Source organism: Hemitrygon akajei, chromosome 11 (genome assembly GCF_048418815.1).
Source record: "Hemitrygon akajei chromosome 11, sHemAka1.3, whole genome shotgun sequence".
Classification (NCBI taxonomy): domain Eukaryota; kingdom Metazoa; phylum Chordata; class Chondrichthyes; order Myliobatiformes; family Dasyatidae; genus Hemitrygon; species Hemitrygon akajei.
The window spans coordinates 47,078,560-47,100,901 of NC_133134.1; the positions used below are offsets into that span (position 1 = coordinate 47,078,560).

Sequence of the window (22,342 nt, forward strand, 5' to 3'; positions counted from 1 at the left end):
ACCTAATTTCCTTAGAACAAATTATTTCAAAATTACACAAATTTCACAAGTCAACTTTATTTTTAATGATACTTTAAATTTAAGCTTACATCAGTTCTGAATTTTTAAATCTTTATTTTGCTCAAGAAATTGTTTACAATGTTATAAAAATAGAGCACATTACCTCCTGGTTTGCTGCCTGCTAGAATTCTTCAATATACTTAACTATAAACTGGATTTCGCTAATCTATAAAGATGTGTCTTTCAGCAACTGATGCGGGGTCAACCGTGATTACGTTTCTTGTTTGAGAAAGTTTGGGCCATTATAACAACAAAAAGGAAATTTTCCATTCCAGTATCAGGATAAAATACCCTTTACATCTCAAAAAGAGCTTGACATATTGCAAAACACCATTCACTCTCTTCCAACACTGTACTTCACCCAAATCTTCACCTCAGATAATTTTACATCAATGAATCAGCATGATTTTACAGGAATAGGAAAAATTGTCCTTAATCTCCAGTGATTGACACAATCAGTTTGTGTTGAATGAGGTAATAAGCAAATTGATATCAAATGACTCAGTCTGTAGAATTACTTTACATAAATTTGAACCCACTGTTAAAATGTGTGCAGCCAAAAACACAAACACTATCTTTAGCAAGAAAGCTTTTCCAAGCCTGTACATGGTTTCATTAGGCTTATGTTTACCCATTGATGGTTTTTTTTTTTGCCATTGATGAACCATCATTTGGGCCTTAATATTCAATTGTGATTTTGCCTTACACACACTGTTGATATTGTCACTTTTTAAAAAAAAAATCACTCAAATAAATTAAAGATAGTTTACATCAATATGCACACCTCCGAGTTCATTTAGTTACAATCTCTTCAAGTGTAAGCTACATGTAGTACAAGATCATAGTCAAAACACAGTCTACTCCAAGCCAACAGTAACTAGATTATGTTTGCAATGATAGCAATTCCTCTTCTAAAAAGTTACTTATGCAGAACAACATTTGGGAGACAGCATTTCTGTTTACATTACAAAATGCAGTGGCATCAAGGCACTAGTATCTCACCTTGAATAAGAGAGGTGGTGACCTTCACCACCTCATATTTTGCTCAATCAGTGAAAATCCCTAATAACAAATTGCGACGCTCAGCCACCCAAGAAGAAACTGAAAAGACATGAGGGTAAGAAAAGCTGTGTACTTCTCCAACACAATAAATCTTTTCATAGAAAGTTAATTCTTCTGGGTCAGCATATTTCAAAACTTAGGAAAATGCCTACAGGCCATTAAAACAAAAGTTGTCTAGGAAAAATATACATTTTCTTGACAGTCAACCCTTTGGTTTAATTACAAAAGTAACTAATTAATAGAGGTTTAGCAACAATTCTGCTTTATTAATGAATTATTACAAGAATTAGAGCTAAATGTTCTGCTCCTCTGTGTTGATGCATGGAATTGCAGAAGAGATGACTCTGCTATACACTTGACCTTTTCTGAAAAATCAGGCATTTGTTGTTAGCTGGCATATCAACCTAAAAATAAATTAGACTACTATTAGCATGCCAAGTGACTCCTGCTGGTTTTTAAAGCAACATTATCACAATATCAGCTGCAGCTTGATAGGATAGATGAGATGTTTTCACTTATGGGAGAGTCACAAACAAGGGGATAAGGTCACAAGGGGTGGAAAGGTAGAGAGGCAAAGTGGTAGAGGAAGAGGGGAACACAAAGCGAGGCATGATATAATACTTCTAAAAAAAAATTTTTTATTGAGATACAGTGCAGAATGGGCCCATCTGGCTCTTGGAGCCAGACCACCCAGCAATCCATCTGGTGCCTTTGGACTGTGGGAGGAAACCAGAACACCTGCAGAAAATCCACACATTCCATGAGGAGAATGTACAAACTCCTTACAGGCAGTGGTGGGCCGCGTGCACTGTAAAACGCTGTGCTACCCACTATGCTGCCACGTTGAGCTGAAGATCTAGGAGCAGTGGAGCAGAATAAAACAGGATGGAGACTCAGAGGAGGAAGAAATGTAGAAAAGCAGATGGACAGAAAGTCAAATGAATTACTGTACTGTGTTTAATGTAAAGGCTGATTTATACTTCTGGGTACGGGCTACGCCGTAGGCCTGATTTTCACTTCTGTGTAGGCTCTACGCCGTAGCGAGCATGCGTTGGTGTGCGCCAAAACGCTAGTTGGCGGTGGGGTTTCTATGCCACTGTGTTGAGTTTCTTCATGAGAGACATGGTCGAGGAAATGAATTTCAAACATTTTCGCATGTCGGCATGTAGATTTGACGATTTGCTTCATCTACTTTGCATCGGTGTACAGACATGGCAGAGAAGAAGCAACTGGAAATGCGTAGGAGGAAATGCGATGCTACCAAGCGGACTAATCAGTTGTTGCGGTCTACGTTGCCACGACGTGCGAGTTACTTTTTTGGGGAGGTGTATGTCACCCTACGGTGTAGGGTACGCGGTACCTATGGCGTAGTTGCGATGCAGAAGTATAAATAAAGCTTAAGCAGATGCAAATAATACACACACTGTTAAATGCAAAAACACAGGAGAATTTGTCCAGAAATATTTAGTTGATATCTATCATACATACATACTTTTGTAGTTCGATCATATAGACCACAAATAATTCATACCATCTGTTTGAATGTCATCCCATTTTCAGCAGCAAGCTTCTGTAATATACTCAAATCTCTCAAACCCCAGGTTGGATTTCTTTTAAAAGAAAAAAAATGCATTTAAATTGAAATGCTACAAACTATATTATTAACTTCTTTTTAAAGAAAGGAACTTTATAAATGAAAATAAATTGCAATCATTAATTACCTCTGCCTCAAACTCAAATCAAAATCTATGTTGCTCTGTGGAGTAATCAAGCCATTGATCGCATAGGGCTGCAGGAAAGAGTAATGTCAAATTAAATCAGTGACTATCCATATTAATCAAAACATCCCCCCCCCAGCAACCTACTCGGCCACAGTGCAGAGGGCTTCAAAGTCCAAATTAACAACTAGTTGAGTCAAACTTTGTAATCTTCCAGAACAATGTTACACAGGCCAAACCTCAGGAAGAGTTGGAATAATGCAAAAGTAGGAAAGAAATAAATGCCGCTCTATAGCTATATTCACAATGTTTACATAATGCCAAATTTATTGTTCTAGATTATTAATACAAGCACAAATGATCAGCATCATTTCCTGAAAAGGCCCTCTTAGTTCTAAAAATCATAATGAACCAAATCTACTGTTGTGCAGTGTTAATTTCAAAGCCCCAGTGTATTCACTACTTTATAATTATACAGGTTCTTTTACTCTGTGTAAACCAGTACAAAGACATTGAATATTTTCAACCTAAATGGACAACCTGTGGCAAATACCTAATCTTTCCCTGTAAAAGCAAGTTGTTTGGCACAAGTAACTAGAAATATAGGGGGCTAAAGTGAGATCATGAAGGATGTCAGGGAAGCCAAGGCAGACCAGAATGATAACCCCACCTCCACTTTCTGATACAACTCTGGATTCTGTAGCAGAAGAAACATAAAGCAAAAGTAGGTTCTTCACTCCCTGGTGCTTGCTCTACAATTCAATGAGATCATGAGTGATCTTAATATCCAAAAATCTATCAATCTCTGCCTTGAAATAATTCAGCCCAATTTGTGTAAAATTCACTGTGGGCAAAGAAATTTCCTATCATCTCAGTTCAGAGTGAGTGACCAAGCCCTTATTTTGAAATTGTGACCCTTATTTCTAGCCAGGGGAAATATCATCCCTGTAACTATACTGTCAAACTCTTTAAGAATAGTGGTCCCTAGATGCTGAGGTGCAGTAATGGTTTTGCAGATGAACATTAATTGGTTAGCTTCTCCCTTTCACAGGAGATGCTGATTTCCGCACGTGAAAATTGGGTACAAGCTATTCCCAGCCTTAATAATGTCCTGGTTTGGTTGCATGCCGATGTGAACTGGTGTGTTAAGGAGGAACTGCTTCCTTAACTGAACTGATAGGTGATTAATTGTACCTTACCATATCTTCAAAGATCTTTTGTTGTTCCTAAAGTTTCAGTCATCCTCCTCCTCCACCTGGAGTGCCATGGGAGAGGACTGCATTGCATAATACAATATTGCACAGAACACAATAAGAGATGATATGAGATATTCTGGTATGTCGAGAAAGGTCCAGAAAGATCCTTTAAGTGGTGTTAATAAGCCTTTCCTCCAAGCAACATTGCTTGCTGCTACCTTCATGAAGGGAGATGAATTTGCTTCTCTTTCAGCAGAGAAACTTTCAACCCTTACCAAATTCAGGGAGTAATACGGTGGATCATTGTCTAAGGTCACAAGAATGAACCAAAATAAGACCAGAAGACATAGGAGCAGAATTAGGCCACTCAGCCCATCGAGTCTGCTCCGCCATTTCATCATGGCTGATCCATTTCCATCTCAACACCATTCTCCTGCCTTCTCCCCACAACCTTTCATACCCTGACTAATCAAGAACCTGTCAACTCTCTGCCTTAAATGCATCCAGTGACCTGGCCTCCACGGGCGCCTATGGCAAAGAATTCCACAGATTCACCACCCTCTGACTAAAGAAATACCTCCTCATCTCTGTTCTAAATGGATGTCCCTCTATTTTGGGACTGTGCCTGCTTTCTTGGACTCCTCTACCAAAGGAAGCATCCTCTTGACATCCACTCTAACTAGGTCTTTCAATACTCTATACGTCTCAATGAGACTACCTCACTCATTCTTATAAATTCTACCAAGTAGAGACTGAGAACTTTCAATCACTGCTCATACGATAAATCTTTCATTCCTGGAAAGATTCTCATGAACTTCCTCTGAATACTCTCCAATGTCAGCACATCCTCTCTAAGATAAGGGGCCCACAACTTCTCACAATACTCCAAGTGAGGGCTTACCAGTGCCTTATACAACTGCAGCATTACATCCTTGCTTTTATATTTCAGTGCTCTTGAAATGAATGCACTCACCTTCCTCACCACCGATTCAACCTGCTAATTAACCTTTAGGGAATCCTGCACAGACCCCCAAGTTCCTTTGCACCTCCGTTTTTTGTATTTTCTCTCCATTTAGAAAATAGTCAACCCTTTCAGTTTTTCTACCAAAGTGCATGACCGTATACACCTCCAAACACCGTATTCCATTTGACATTTCTTTGCCCATTCTCCTAATCTATCGAAGTCTTCTGTAGCGTCTCTACTTCCTCAAAACTACCTGCACCTCCAACTATCTTCACATCATCTGCAATCTCTGCAGCAAAGCCATCAATTCCATCATCCAAATCATTGACATATTATGTAAAAAGAATCGATCCCAACACAGCCCCTCTGTGGAACACCATTAATCACTGGCAGATAACTAGAAAAGGATCCCTTTATTCCCACTCTTTGCCTCCTGCCAATTAGCCACTGCTTTATTCATGGTAGAATCTTTCCTGTAATACCGTGGGCTCATAGCTTGTTACGCAGCCTCATGTGAGGCACCTTGTCAAAGGCCTTCTGAAAATCCATATATACACCATCAACCAATTCTCCTTGTTATTTCTTCAAAGAATTCCACCAGATTTGTCAGGCAAGATTTTTCCCTGAGAAAACCATGCTGACTACAGCCTATTTTATCATGTGCCTCCAAGTACCCTGAGACCTCATCCTTAGTAACCATCTCCAACATCTTCCCTACCACTGAGGTCAGACTAACTAGCCTACGGTTTCCTTTCTTCTGCCTCTCTACCTACTTGACATCTGCAATTTTCCAGTCTTCCAGAACCATTCCAGAATCTAATGAATCTTGAAAGATCATTACTAATACCTTCATGATCTCTTCAGCCACCTCTTTCAGAACCCTGGGGTGTACACCATCTGGTCCAGATGACTCATCTTTAGACCTTTCAGTTTCCTAAGAATCTCTCTAGTTATGTTAACTTCACACACTTCATGGCCACTGACACTTCCACAATACCGTTAGTGTGTCTGGAGCACACCAGACACACTGGAGTCCAAGAAAGCGGACACACTGTAGCTAATGTGTTTGGGTCCCTGGAGCAGGGACCCAATCGCAGACCAAGTACTGTGCACACTGTGATATTTATTGAGTACCAAATCCAGAGGGGCAACAAAGTTGGCATCAAAGTTCAAGTGGCGATCAGAAAATCCAGAGAAATTCAAAAATCAGAATCAGGAAAGAGACAGGGTCAAAAACCAGAACAATCAAGATAAACAGACAAAATAAGGGTCAGCAAACAGGCAGGGTTGATACTCAGAAGGACAGAGTTTAGATATGAATGCTGGAAAGGCTCAGGAAAATTCACAGGCACAAACGCAAAACACAAGTGAAAACACAGGACTAAAATACACTGAGCAATAAACAGAGAGGCAGATGATAGGTGGAACACAATGAGACAGAGGTGGCAACAATACAGGTAATAATGGGAAACATGTGAGGGGCAGAGTAATCAGTGATACAGGGGTAGGAGTAGAGCAGGAGAGGGGACAGGAGCACATGGGGCATGAAAACAAACAAGAGCACATGGCAATACAAAACCACAGAATGACAGCGGGGAAGCACACAAAAAGACAGGGTTCAACTGGAGGTACTAACATCGTGTCTTCCACAGTGAAGACCGATGCAAATACTTAGAGTTCATCCTCCATTTCGTTGTTCCAAATTACTCCCTTTCCAGCATCGTTTTCCAGCAGTCCGATATCTGCTTTTGCCTCTCTGTTACACTTTATGTATCTGAAGAAACTGAAGAAGTTAGTTAAGATTGGGGCTTTTCCATCCCTCACCATCAATGCTGCCCTCACCTGCATCTCTTCCATTTAGTATATGTTTGCCCTCACCCCATCCTCCCGCCACAATACCAAGGATAAGAGCAGACTCATCTGCAGCTTAATGTGAAAAAGACTAAGGAGCTGGTGGTGGACCTGAGGAGGTCTAAGGCACCAGTGATCCCTGTTTCCATCCAAGGGGTCAGTGTGGACATGGTGGAGGATTACAAATACCTGGGGATATGAATGGACAATAAACTGGACTGGTCAAAGAACACTGAGGCTGTCTACAAGAAGGGTCAGAGCTGTCTCTATTTCCTGAGGAGACGGAGGTCTTTTAACATCTGCCGGACGATGCTGAGGATGTTCTACGAGTCTGTGGTGGCCAGTGCTATCATATTTGTTGTTGTGTGCTGGGGCAGCAGGCTGAGGGTAGCAGACACCAACAGAATCAACAGTCTCATTCGTAAGGCCAGTGATGTTGTGGGGGTGGAACTGGACTCTCTGGCGGTGGTGTCTGAAAACAGGATGCTGTCCAAGTTGCATGCCATCTTGCACAATGACTCCCATCCACTCCATAATGTACTGGTTAGGCACAGGAGTACATTCAGCCCGAGACTCATTCCACCGAGATGTAACACTGAGTGTCATAGGAAGTCATTCCTGCCTGTGGCCATCAAACTTTACAACTCCTCCCTTGGAGTGTCAGACACTGAGTCAATAGGCTGGTCCTGGACTTATTTTTTCCACTTGGCATGATTAACTTATTATTATTTAATTATTTATGGTTTTATATTGCTATATTTCTTCACTATTCTTGGTGGTACGGCTGTAACAATTTCAATTCTACTTCCCATTCCCATTCCGACATGGCCTCTACTCCCCCTGCTTCACCATACCGCATTCCTCTCATCTATCTCCTTAGCTCTGGTGCTCTTCCTCCTTCCCTTTCTTTAACCCTCTCTTATCAGACTGCCCTTCCTCTAGCCCTTTATTTCTTTCACTAAATAACTTCCCAGCTCTTTACTTCACCTCCTCCCCTTCTCCCGGGTTCACCTATCACCTTGTACTTCTTCCTCCCCTCCTCCCGCCTTCTTACTCGACTTCTCATCTTTTTTTCCAGTCCTGATGAAGGGTCTCAGCCTGAAATGTCGACTGATTATTCCTTTCCATAGATGCTGCCTGGCCTGCTGAGTTCCTCCAGAATTTTGTATGTGTTACCTTAGATTTACAGCATCTGTAGATTTTCTCATGTTTGTGACCCAATCCAGAATTGCTGATCCTCTAGTGGGCTCAATGAAAAGCTGCTCTAAAAAGCCATCTCACAGGCTTTCCACTAATTTTCTCCTTGGGATCCAGCAGGAACTTGATTTTCCCAACTTATCTGCATAATGAAATCCCCCCATGGTTAAAGTAATATTGTCTTTTTGTCTTCTTTTTTCTATCTCCCACTGTAATTTGTAGACCAGATCCTGGCCACCGTTCAGAGGCCTGTAAATAACTCCCATCAGAATCTTCTTACCCTTGCAGTTTCTGAACTCTACCCACAAGGACTTTACATCTTTAAATCCTATGTCACCTCTTTGTAAAGACTTAATTTCATTTTTTTTTTACCAGCAGAGCCACTCCTCCTCTGCCTACCTGCCAGTCCTTTCATCAGATTGTATATCCTTGGAGATTAAGCTCCCAACCACAATCGTCTTTTAGCCAGGACTCTGTGACACCCACAATCTCTAACTGCACTACAAGATCATCTATCTTATTTTCTATACTGTGTGCATTCAAATATAATATCTTGTATTGTCACCCTTCTCAAAATCAAGGAAATTAAGGGCTCTTTACTTCACATTGACTTTTACTGTGAGGTTGAGGCATGACATTGCTATCAGGTGACCTCTTCCTTAGAAGAACCCTAGGCTCTAAACATCTTGTTCCAGTCAGCTGCATGTATGAATGGAGCTGTCCAAGCACTGTTGTTTAGAGATCTTCTCCTGTTCCACCATCCGCCTCAACTGGCAAGTTTTCCATCCCTTCTAATTACGCTGAAGTTCCCTTTAGCTGGACAGAAGGATACACCCCAATACCTTGCTCCCACTAAAAACCAACTCACCCCAGTTCCACTTGACACCATGATTGCTGACGAACTTCAGGAAATTAAAGACTGCAGTTTAAATAGTGGGGTGCTTCTTCAAGCGGCCACAACCACGTTTCCTGTACATAGTTTATGCAGTGCATTAGCTGGATAGACCTATCCTAATTTTTCAGCATTGACATTGGACTAGTGTTTCATGACACCACTAACTCAACATTGTGCATATTAATAACTATACACATACTAGAGGTGGGAGTGACATAGTCAAATGCTGCAGAATTGCCCTTCCAAATGCAAATGAAATTTGTGCTCGCTGTGTTACATTCCTTGCTTTCAACGTTTTACATTTAAGCTAGGCCTCGCTTCTGAGAACATCCCACCAAGGCTTGAACTCCAACAGTGTAAAACTCTGTGAAAATCAGGCACTTCGCTCCTACACACATTGGTTTAACTTTGTTAAAAGCTGGAATTTCAGCTGCCAACATCAGCTTCCAAAAACACACAGTAGAATGTAATTTGGCAGGTTCAAACTAAACCTACTTGACATTTTTACAAATACTCCAAGAGCGTTTGACCGAGCATGATGTAAAGACCAGCTCCACAGCTCTGCAGACCAGAGCTGGAGACAAAGAAGGATCAATGTCAAACAATTATTGCTATATGAGGACGCAGTTCCTGATTACTTAACCTACTTCAACAATGATGTAGTGTTAAATCTAAATTTGTGTGGGATGCCAATTGAACTTCCAAAGGCCTACTAAACGGCTGGCATTTTAAACAGCTGACAGAATTGGTTTAATCAGTGGTCACAAGGCCACAGCACAAACACATTATTTTATTTTCAGCGGTAGAGGTCATCCCACAAACTATGACAAAAGCGTCAGCTTGAGCAGCTAGTGCTCTTCTGTGAGGTGGGTCATCGTTGGTTGTCATGGAGACAACTCGCCTGGTTACTGATATGATAAAAAAAATGACTGAGGCAGCCAGATGTGAAGAGCAGATTATACTCATTGTTGTACATGAGCAAACCAGGTGCTGTGGAACTGGTACATCTCCCGGAATGTAAATTCTTCTTTCTCATTGTCTGAGAAATATACATTTATGTGAATCAACACACTGTCCATCTTAAAACAAATTTTTAGGCATTACAGATTCTATCCATGAACTCAGGCCTCCTATAATTAAGAACATCAAGCTAAAGATGATAAACTTTCTACTCTGAGTAAAGATTGAAACCACCAAACACTCCCAAGTTAAATAATCCTGGCAATGCACTTTAGGGCCTCTCCAGTCGAATTTTTCCACTATTTCTTAAAATTACTTCCAATTTATAAGTTTAATGTAAGGCAATAGCCAGAACAAATCAACTCCATTTACTAGATAGTCAAATTCTACTAAGCCTAACTAATTGCAAAAGGTTAAAGGATATAGCTGTTATTAAAATGAACAAAAATTACTATTAAAAATTCCATGCCTATACTTCTTTTTGTCACTGTAACTCTAATCTTCTTCCAAATTTTTCTCCCTATACCTCTCTGCCTCGTTCCCTTTTCCCACTCGTAACACATTTTCTTACAGCCCATCTTCTCCATAAAACCTTTTATCATCTATAACCTTTTGTTTCATAATACTCCTTGGGAAGACTAGCTATGTTAAAATTGCTTTGTAAATACAGATTAGCACCGGTGACAAAAACACAACATGAAAATTGCTCTCGACATCTCAAGGTTCTGAGTGGTTTCACAGATGCACTTTGGTATTATTATGCTTCAATTCCTTGACTCAGATTTGCTTCAACTTGCCACAGGATATAAAACAAGACTCTGTGTTTATAATGCAAACATTTTTCCCATTTAGAACATTGTGCAGTATATCAATTCTCTGAAAGTAAATGACCCGGAATCACTATAAAACCTAATTTGTTTTCTGTACTGCTAACTTGACAATAATACTAGTAGGTACATTAGGAAGCTGTATAAATTGTCAAAGAATCCAATCTCATGGCCTACTTACCCCATAAGTGATCAGTAAGGCGTTTGGTTTCAGTAATTGGCCAGCTCCTTTGAAGAGACCCTGCAGAAATAAAAATATTGCAAACAGTAATAGCTTTATAAGAGGGTAAGTTCCCAGGCAGGTGATTGTTTTCTCAAATGTCTTTCCAAATTACCTCAAACTTAGACAAACAGAATTGCTTGGTAACTTCCATTTACATTCATAGCTAGGCTGTAGGAGAAGATGGTCCTCCTCAGGTAAGCAAAGTGGAATATTAGATGGATAAGATGGAGATTTGCATAGTTCACAAAGAGCAAATAATAAAATAACACTAAAGGATCTGCTGTCTCACAGTGAGGGGCAAAGGGGTCAGAAAGCATGTGCTTGCAAACAAAATGGTATTTGGAAGAATAAAAAAAATGGCTGAGGATTCCTCCCCCCCCCCCCCCCCAGATATTAACCAGGAAAATACAATATAAATCATTAAAACTGCAACCGGCAGAGTACTGACACAGTGCCATTGAATTTTACAGCACAGAAACAGGCCTTTCAGCCCATCTCATCCATGCTGACCAAGCTGCTTTCCTAAAGTATTCTCATTTGCCCACATTCCCCTAAATCTATCCTATCCATGAACATGTGCAAGTGCCTAATGCTGTAAATGTATCCACCTCTACCACTCTGGAAACTCATTCTACACCCCTCCATCCTATCCCCTATGTGAAAAACCTACCTCGCGGGTCCCCTTTAACTCTCTCTCCTTTAACCTCCATTTTCAAACTCCCTACCCTGAGAAAAAGACCACAACTATCTATGCCCCTCATGATTTAAAAAAAAATTCTTCAAGTTCCACACCACAGCCTCCTTCGCTCCAGAGGAAATAGTCCCGCAGAACCAGTTTCTCCTCTTTCTGCAATAGTCTTATAACTGAAGCCCGCTAGTCCCAGCAATATCCTATGAATCGCTTCTTGCTTCCTCTCTAGCTTAAGCACAACCTTTCTATAGTATGGCAACTAGAAGTGCACACAATATTCCTAATGTTATCTCACCAAAGTCTTCTACAGCTATAACCTATTTTTTTAACCCAGTGCCCTGTCAAGATGAAAGGAAGTAAGCTGTATTCCTTCTTTACCACTTTGTCCAGCTGTCGCCGCCATTTTCAGGGAATTAGATTCTCCCAGCTCTTCACTGGTCCCTGTTGTTGGGCAAGCTCTGCCCTGGCTGAACTTCCCAAAATGCATCACATTGCTCTTGTCTGAGTTAAATTCCAATTGCCATTGCTTTGCTCACTTTCCCTGTTGATTTAGATCTTGTGTAACCTTAGACAACTCTGTTAACTCTCCCATCACACCAAACATTTTGATGTCATCCACACATTTAATACTCATGTTGTCTTCCAACTCGTTATATATTATAAACAACAGGGGGATTCAGCATCAAACCCTGCTCCAATCTGAAAAGCAACCCTCAGTACCACTCTCTGACTCCATCTGCAGACCAAGTTTTAACCATCTCCTTCCACCGATCCAATTTTGTATCCATGGGATCACCCTGGGTCCCATATGATCTCAGTTCCAAACCTGCCTACCATGAGGGACCTCGCCATGACTGAGTCAGATAAAAATGTGTCAAGAACTTTTGATTAAATAACTCACAGCCTAATAGTGGAATGGAACAGGAATTAATGCACTTCCAAAATCTTTAACTAAATCTTCGCTGTCTTTATACCAATCAGACATTTCATTGCAGGTGATCCTAGTTCCTTTGTCTTGCAAAGGTCATTTGAATCAAGGAAATCAATCATCAAACATCCGTGAAATCAAAATCTTACATGCAGTCTATTTTTGCAAGCAGCTGGCACACATCAACTTGGCAACTCTTTGAAGCCATTCTTCCAGCATCATCTTCAAGTTCCAACTTGCATTCTCCACACTTCCAACATCGATTAACATGTAAGTATTTCCTCCTGTTGCCAATTGCTGCAGGTTACGTAGCTGTAGGCTTTTGTATGACTCAAGTGAAAAATTTCAGATTGTGAGCTATCTGCCTTCAACCTCAACCTCTTTGACCATGACTTTGATGCCTCCCCAATTCTCTTTGAACTCCTATGTAATGACTGATCTCGCTCTGTGCGAGGATGCATGAAATGCTATAGTATGGTAAAGCTGGTGAGCAGATAACAACTTTTACTTTTGTAGATAAGTCCCACGGTGGATAATGCTGCCAAATTAGATACTGGATCAATTCAATAACTAAACTAGTTTAAAAAAGAAATTTATCATTTAATAAAACCCTAAATTGACATATTGAAACTAAATACTGTAATATATTTTGGCTAATGATACATCAGAAGTATGAATAATAAAACATTTCAATTAAAGTTAAAACTTTAACTGGCAAATAATTAAATTGTGGAAGTAGATTACTGAAGTTGATTTCCATCTACTATAATCTGTTGTTCGAAAGAAAATCCTTTGGTATTTCTACTTCAACTTTTTGACTCTGACAGAAATGACTGCTATAATTCCAACAGGATGAATCTGTACAAATGAATTGAAATCTCACCTTGGTGCACTTTATTTCTGTGATATGAATCATGTTGATGTTTAAAATAAGATCAAAGGTGTTTGGCTGCAATCCTCCCCAGGTCTCCCAGCTTTGTGAGCAGTCAATATTAAGCGGCTGCTTGACATTCTCCACCCGAGTTGCTGCAATATACGCAGAAATGCTAAAAAAAAAACAAAACAGAATCAGGTTTAATATCATGGGCATATGTCATGAAATTTGTTAACAGCGGCAGCAATACAATATATGATAATACAGAAAAATTAATAAATCAATTACATTAAGTATATATATGTATTTTAGTTATATTAAAAAACAGTGCAATAACAGAAATAATAAAAAAGTGAGGTAGTGTTCATGGACTCAATGGCCATTTAGGAACCGAATGGCAGAGGGGAAGAGGCTGTTCCTAAATTGCTGTGTGTGTGCCTTCAGGCTTCTGTACCTCCCACCTGATGGCAACAATGAAAAGTGGGTACGGCCTGGGTGTTGGGGTCCTGATTAATGGACACCACCCTTCTGAAGTACTGCTCCTTGAAGATATCTTGTATACTATGAAGGCTAGTACCCAAGATAGAGCTGACTAATTTTTGAACTTTCTGTAGCTTCTTTTGGTCCTGTGCAATAGCTCCCCCCGTCCCACAGCGCACAATGATAAAGCCTGTCAGAATGCTCTCCAATGCATATCTGTACAAGCTCTTAAGTGTTCTAGGTGACAAACTAAATCTCCTCAAACTCCTAATGAGATATAGCTGCTGTCTTGCCTTCTTATAACTGCATCGATATGCTGGAACCAGGTTAGATCCTCAGAGATCTTGACACCCAGGAACTTGAAATTGCTCACTCTCTCCACTTCTGATCCTCTAGAGCACTGGTTTGTGTTCCCTCATCCTCTCCTTTCTTTAGTCCACAATCAGAGATTTACAAGGATGTTGCCTGGATTGGGGAGCATGCCTTATGAGAATAGGTTGAGTGAACTCAGCCTTTTTTCCTTGGAGCGATGGAGAATGAGAGGTAACCTGATAGAGGTGTATAAGATGATGAGAGGCATTGATCGTGTGGATAGACAGAGGCTTTCCCAGGGCTGAAATGACTAGCATGAGAGGGCACAGTTTTAAGGTGCTTGGAAGCAGGTACAGAGGAGATGGCAGGGGTAAGTTTTTTTTACGCAGAGAGTGGTGAGTGCGTGGAATGGGCTGCCGGCGACGGTTCTGGAGGCAGATACAATAGGGTCTTTTAAGAGACTCCTGGACAGGTACATGGAGCTCAGAAAAATAGAGGGCTATTGGTAACCCTAGGTAATTTCTAAGGTAAGGACATGTTCGGCACAGCTTTGTGGGCCGAAGGGCTTGAATGCTGCTGCAGGTTTTCTATGCTTCTATGTTTCTATCAGGTTTTTGGTCTTACCTGCAACGAATGCAAGGTTGTTGCTGCAACACCCCTCAACTACCTGGTACATTTTGCTCCTGTATGCCCTCCCATCTCCATCTAAGATACTTTTCATTAAGTCCTTTTGCAAGACGCCTTGTTAATTGACAATAAAAATAAAAAAAAATCAAAGTGCTGGAAACAATCAGCATCATCTATTGAATATTTCCAGCATTTTCTCGTACTCTTACTGTCAATATGATACTACTGAAGGCAACTCAATGCTAATTCAGTTTAGGAATTCACGAATTCATCTTTACCTTAAGCATGTAAGCCAACTATGTACATAAACTGAATAAATAAAAAACATATAATTTCTTATCCAGATGATAAAAAAGAGTAAAATACAACCATCCCATAAACTCTAGATTAGAGCACAAGTAACAATACATTAGTAATTTTATTTTTTTTTTAAAACGCTTTAGGAAAGATTACACAGATTGTATACAATTTAAGTATATACAATATGTATCACATTACTTTCAACATATTTTTGCCTTGCTGTTAACATCATAAAATAAAAATGGTTTGTCCCTCCTGGTGTTTTGATGATGGTGGTTGACACTGGATAGATTTCCAGTACAAAATGCTTTATGCCCCCTTAAAGGATTCCTTACATTTCTTGTTAAAGAGGTATCAACAGGCCATTATCTAGACCCGCTTATCATAATCCTGGTCTCTGGCACAGTAACCATACAATCCTTTGCAACATTAAAATGTTTTCTCCAAATCTATCACCTGTATGATACAGTTAATATTATTCACCTACCCTCTTGCTGGCACTGTTAAATCTGGCATCTACAATTTAGGATTTGAGTATTTGCTCTTGTGAGCATTGTTTTGAATCTTGTGTAATCACGATTTAATGGCATCGATGCATATAAAACTTAGACATCAGAGTTTCTAAAATTGATTTTCAATAATATTTAGAAAAGCAAACCAGCTTCAAACTTAAATATAAAAGCTTTATCTTAGTATACTTCCCCACATAGATGGTAATCATTCACACATTTTAATGTTTATCTCATTTCCTTTGAAAAACAATTTGGCTGGTAAATTTGAAATGATTAGATCATAGTAGATAAAACATACAATTTAATCTTCTACAAATGACCATTCCTAATTTCACGACATATGCCAGTGATATTAAACCTGATTCTGATCTGAGTAATCTACTTCGCCATGAAAACTTAATTTATACTCAACAATTAATATTTGTCAGCCCAAAACTCATTGCAATGCTTAAAGTATAACAGATCTTTTGGAATAAAATTAAACTGAATGTTGCACAAATCCATTTATACATTATTCAACAGCATATTTTTGTTTTTAAAACTGATGATTGATCACTTTCTTCAAAAGCTCCTTCAAAACTTTTCTTGACTGTACACACAGAGAAGCTCATATGGGAAACAAGATTAATCCACTGACAAGAGTTCTGAATTACCGTAAAGGAATTTTGATATGAACGCAGAAGTGAATGAAGAGACTAGAGAATAAAATTACTTTGGAGCACTATTGTCAGACCAATATCATACAAAATATGTGCCTGAATTAAACTGAGTACAAGTACCATATTATGTGAAAACTGTCTTAATCTTTTAAAGATCAACAAAAATGCATGTTTAGTGAAATAATTTGAAAATTATGAATTATTATTCCCTGAAAATGCATTAATGTCATCTTAATCACTGTCAGAGGAATATAAGGTATAGTCAGACAAAATAATTTCATGACATGACACAATGTTACAAAAGACATACATATTTAGATTCATAGTTATACTGCACGGAAACAGGTCCTTTGGCCCACTTAGAAAAAGATACCATAGTCTATCCATTTTCTACTGAGCTCTGGCACTTCTAAGTACTTTATACACTTACTTCTCATGAAATTAATGACAATGGAGGCCTAAGAGGAAATCTAGAACAGTGCTCGAGGAGCAGGACATCTTCATACTGTTCAGCCCCAATCCATTATCCTGAGTCAAGATACAAGCAGAATGAAAATTAAGAGTCTTAGAAAGACACCTTATATTCCGTCTGGAAAGCCACCAACCTGATGGCATGAACATCGAGTTCTTGAACTTCCGGTGAAGCCCCCCACCCCCCCCCCAACCCACTTTTCCTTCACCATTTCCCTCTCTCACCTTATCTATCACCTCCCTCTGGTGCTCCTCCACTTTTTCTTTCTTCCATGGCTTTCTGAACTCTCCTATCAGATTCCCTCTTCTCCAGCCCTGTATCTCTTTCACCAATCAACTTCCCAGCTCTTTACTTCATCCCTCCTCCCTCCCGGTTTCACCAATCACCTTGAGCTTCTCCCTCTCCTCCCCCAACTTTCTTACTCTGTCCTCATCTTTGTTTCCAGTCCTGATGTAGGGTCTCGGCCCGAAACGTCAACTGCACTCTGTTCCACGGATGCTGCCTGGCCTGCTGAGTTCCGCCAGCATTTTGTTTCTTTTGCTCAGTGGAAAAAAAAGTCTACTTGTATTAACCTTATCTAGTAACTTCACAATTTTGTATACCTCTATCAAATCTCTCCTCAATCTTCTACGTTCCAAGGAATAAAGTCCTAACCTATTCAATCCTTGTTTATAGCTCAGATACTCCAGACCTGGCAACATCCTTGTAAATTTTATCTGTACTCTTTCTACCTTATTAACAGCTTTCCTGTAGGTAGGTGACCAAAACTGCAGTCAACACTCCAAATTAGGCCTCACCAACGTCATATACAACTTCAACATAACATCCCATCACCTGTACTCAATATTTTGATTTATGAAGGCCAATGTGCCAAAAGCTTTATGACCCTATCTACCTGTGAAGCCACTTTCAATGAATTATAGACCTATACTCCCAGATTCATTTGTTCTGCAGCACTGTCCAGTGCCCTGCCATTTACTGTGTAAGACCCACCCTAGTTGATATGTGTGGATCATCCAAACAATAGTGGTTAAGTAAGGTAAAAGCAAAAAGTTATAGGCCCATAAAACAAGAATCATACAGTAACCCCTATAAATAGAAACTGGGCAAACTAAGTTCACAGTAAGAAAATAAAGGCTGAATTCATGGACTATATAATTAGATGATTTTCTACATTTATTGAGAAACCAACTCGGGGAATGGGCTATTTTTGACCTAAGATTAATTAATAATCTGTAGTTAAGGAGCCTTTAGGAAGCAGCAATTATTATACATAATTTTATGTTATGACTAAGTTGGTTTAATTCAATCTGACATCCAGGTTCTACACTTAAAAACAGCAAAATACAAAGGTATGAGATAGAGAGAGAGAGACCCCATTATATAGCACAGTAAAGAAATGAAACAAATATTGTTTGTCTACTGAAAGACATTAAAATTCTCCTGGATATACTGCAGAACAACAATTCTAGGGAAAAAAACAAGGCATAATGAAATTAGCATTAGTGTAAGCTAATTAGCATTAGCATTAGAGAAATAAGTGCAACAGAAACCGATAAAAATCCAGAACCCAATAACTTGCCTCCTATCATTTTGAAAAAGGTGGATGTGAGAAAGTGGATAAACTGGTTGTAAAACCAGGAAATTAGTCATCAGAGTTTTTAATCTAACATAGAATAGGAATATCAAATTTATAGTAATAATGTGAAGGATACATCCATGGTTTGCTAGCTAAGTGAGTTGAGGAACCAATTAGAGCATGGGTTATTTTAGATTGAATAATATGCAATAGGAAAGAATTAATTAATAATCTTGTGGTTAAGGGTCCTCTTGGGATGAGATTTTAGAATGTTTCGTTAGGTCGTAAAGGAGGCAATGTAAAGAAAAGGGAAAATAAACAGATTAGTCAGCCTGATAGTAACAGAAGGCAAAATGCTACAATTGAAAGTAATTGAATACAGTACATTGAAAGTAATTACAAGATTTGGCAGCATCAACATGGATTTACAAACGGAAATTGTGTCTAACGAGTATGTTTGTCTCTCTTGAAGGTCCTAGACTCCCCCACTATAGGAAATATCCTCTCCACATCCACTCTATTCAGGCCTTTCAACATTTGATCAGTCCCCCCCCCCCATTCTTCTAAATTCCTGTGAGTAAAGGACCAGAGCTTCAAATGCTCCTCCTACAATATCAGACTAGATCAAAGCAAATAGCCTGCCTCTATTGTTTTCAAATCTAGAAATAGTGGTGGAAAACCTCCAATCTACTTGTCCACTGGCATCCTATGCATCAAGGGCCTTTGCTGAGTGGTGGTGGATATATGGCCTGTTTAAGTAAAGGCAAATTATCTCTCCCTTATGTTTCTTTCATGATGGTAACCAAACCATGACACTACACATAATGTTGGAAAGACTCAGCAGGTCAGGCAGCATCTATGGAAAGGTATAAACAGGAAAGGAGTGGTAAGTGGATGAAAAGGATTTAACAAGGCTGGATGGAATAAACAAGGGGGCAAAGGTGGGATGGTGGATACTGAGGAGGATTAAGGAAGATAGGTATCTGAGGAAGGCTGATAAATAGAAAACAGTAAAAATAAAGAGGTTGTTTTCAAGTTGAGGGCTATAACTAGTGAAACGGGTTAATTTAAACTTCAGACCACTGGATTGCAAGGCGACAGAGTGACTGCTGACTAACAGGAGCAGGTAAGAGACCAGGACTGAGTGGATTGCGTGGTTTGGGAATGGCTCAATCAGGAAAATTACCCTGCATCTGTGATTTTGTTTCTTAGGTGCTGACAGCTCTTTGATGTCCTTCTTTAAACCAAGTTCAGTGGGTTATTCAGTCACAATATCCATCACAAGTAGGTCAGATCCTTTCCTGCACCACTAACTGGCAATTCTGCCCCCAAAACGTCACAGGGACAGGAAGTCCTTTTCCTTCCTCTACAAACTGGGCACCTGCAATAGTGTTTCTGCTGCCATCAACACACCAGGGCAAGCCACCCCTTACCTGTGATGTTATACAATCGGACTCCTGCGCTTGGCACAGCACTTGCAGCCTCCAATTCCTTTTTGCTGCATCTACTTCAACCATCTTAGAGTCTGATCATGCCCCATGGGACAGAAAAGCTAATAGTGCACGGTACACTGACATCACTTTATAAAATACGATTTGCATCTCCAGATCGAGTTCTTTCGATTTAATCTACAATTCTGCTGTATGAGAAATTGTAATTCTAAACTTAAACAAGATAGAAGCTGTTTACGAACTTGTATCTCAAGGTTCAACTCCTCGGTGGCTGTGGTTGGATGTTTAATGTCCTCAGCGCTGAACGCGCTCCGGGGCTGTGGCTCACTTCGGGAGCTCTGCAGTTCATTTTCCAAGTGTTTTGGTTTACTCTTTATTTTACTTATTTGCGCGATTTAATCGAGGCGCTTAGGCGCGGAACTGGCTCTGCGGCTGTGGCCTGCAGCCATCGACCCGTCGCTGAACTAAGTAGCTGTGGCTTGTGGCCACCGGCTTCTGGACCGGCTCGGCGGCTCGTGGATTTGGATTCTCTTTCAGGGACTCTGCGGTTCGACGTTTAACGCTTTCCGTGATAAGTGCTTTTGCTTTCTGTTGTTTGCGCGAATCGCGTTTGACTGTCTTTGTTGAGTGGGGTTTCTTTAAACGGGTTCTATGTGTTTGTCTGCCCACGCGAAAACAAATCTCAGGGTTGTATACTGCATACATACTTTTATAACGAATGCACTTTGAAACTTTAAACACCGCTGTTTCGAAATAAAAGCTGCCAAAATGCTCAAGAAGGGAGGGATGGGTCGATCTTTAGTTCAGACGAGTGAGTCACCAAGGTTTCCCGGTCTGTGAATGGTAGTGATTTAAAACGGAATACCTATGATGGCCAAACTACTGCCCGTCGGACTGAACGGCGGCATAACAAGAGACTCGGGCTCAGACTGGGAGATCTAAGTAGGGCCAGGGGTGGGATGGGTGGAGGGATGTGTTGAGCGGCTTCCAGTGACTGGAGTGGGCTGAACTCGGATGGGAACAAATTTAGGATGAAGAGGGTGGAGGAGGGAATCGAACCAGTAAATTGAAATTGAGTGGGCGGGGAGTGTGCTGAGTGAGGCCAGGTGTAGGAGAACTGAGTGAGTGGAAGGAAAGGGGCAGATCTGAGGTAGGAGAGGTCACGAGAACAGATACTCGGGTCAACCTCAATGATGGCGAAGCGGGAAACCAAGCTCAGGTACTGCGAATCTGAAGTAAGAGTTGGGTACATTGAGCTCTCATTATATATTTTCAGCATCACCCGCCTTAATCTTCCCGACCTCACCTCCAGCGCGGGAGCCGCACGCTGCTTAGAAAATGACAAGAGCAAAGCAGAGCGAGAGACATCTGTTGCTTCCTGCCCACCTTTCCAGAGATCTCGGCTCCACCTCAGAGGGTTGCCACAGCACGCTGGGCAGCGCCTGGGCGAAGTGCACGGTGTGCTGGCCGGAGCCCGACGCCAGTTCCAGAGCGAGTGCGGGGACTCCGGGCTGCAGCTGCTGTCTGATCACATTCAGGATGGGCTCCTTGTTCCTCTCGGCAGCCGGCGCCACGATCATTTTGCAGCCAAGGCTGGAATGACTCCGGAGCGAGCCGAGAGCGGAGCGGCACAGCTGACGGGCCGTTTAGACGGTGACTGCACTCCTTCCAACACTCAGCAACGGCCCCTGGAGTCTCACAGCCCGAAACTTTCCCGGCAGCTGAATGCTCGGGTCGCACCGTACCCTGGTACTTGTAGTCCGTTACAGAACGTTACCCTGGAGAATACTGGACCAATCGGGGACTACTACTCCCAGAAGCACCTAGGGCTCTACGCAGGCGTATTCGTCAATCATACGTGAGCACTGTTTGATGCAGAGGTTTGCAGGAAGCGTGAAGCGTGGAAATTGTTCCATGTCATTGATTATTTTCTTTACGAGCCTTCTTCTACATCTAATCCTCTCTGTAATTTAATTCCGTCTCCCTCGCGTTCGTCCTCTAAAGTGGGATTTGTCCGTACCCACACAGTACCGGGTTCCACATTCTCACCTGTGAGGAAGTTTTTCCTCGATTCATTGCTGGATTTTTCGGTGATCACATGGTCTCGGCCACAAGGAAACATTTCTACAAAAAAATCCATCAAACGTTTTTATTTCAAAATTACAGTTTATTCATAAAATATATGAAGGAAATGCAATACAATCAATATACACACGTCCTTCATTACATTCAAGGTGTCGTCATATCAGTACATTAGTCTGCCACCAATCCAATATATTCCATTTACTTTGCATTAAAGCGTGTTTTCTTTTTAATAATACACCCATGAAGTATTCTAATAGCTCAGTGTCAAGAGACAACAGGGCCTTATATTGCAGTCCTTCTCCTCAGGGTCTTTTGTGTTGGTCTCAACCATCTTCAGTGACTCCCTCAGTACGTACTGTAGCCTAGAATGTGCCAGACAGCAGCTTTTATTCACAGACGCCATGTTTCACTGGAAAAGT

At 40.7% G+C, this 22,342-nt stretch overlaps 1 protein-coding gene across 1 annotated transcript; it reads right to left on the reverse strand.

Moving 5' to 3' along the window:
• Positions 1 to 41: 41 nt before the first annotated feature.
• On the reverse strand, positions 42 to 21,628 carry mettl26 (methyltransferase like 26). The gene is made up of 6 exons (XM_073060772.1): positions 21,225 to 21,628; positions 13,456 to 13,618; positions 10,912 to 10,971; positions 2,844 to 2,911; positions 2,654 to 2,732; positions 42 to 1,526 (listed from the first exon to the last, which is right to left on the reverse strand). The coding sequence occupies exons 1-6, from the start codon at positions 21,416 to 21,418 to the stop codon at positions 1,470 to 1,472; spliced, it is 621 nt and encodes a 206-aa protein (XP_072916873.1). The 5' UTR covers positions 21,419 to 21,628; the 3' UTR covers positions 42 to 1,469.
• Between the last annotated feature and the right edge of the window lie 714 nt (positions 21,629 to 22,342).

Coding starts and splice junctions, on each gene's coding strand:
- mettl26 (XM_073060772.1), bottom strand. CDS start 21,418: ATGATCGTGGCGCCGGCTGCCGAGAGGAACAAGGAGCCCATCCTGAAT. Junction 2,912..10,911: donor CCTTACTGATCACTTATGGG/GTAAGTAGGCCA, acceptor TCTTTCCTGCAG/CCCTATGCGATCAATGGCTT. Junction 1,527..2,653: donor GGATGACATTCAAACAGATG/GTATGAATTATT, acceptor ATTTATTTTTAG/GTTGATATGCCAGCTAACAA.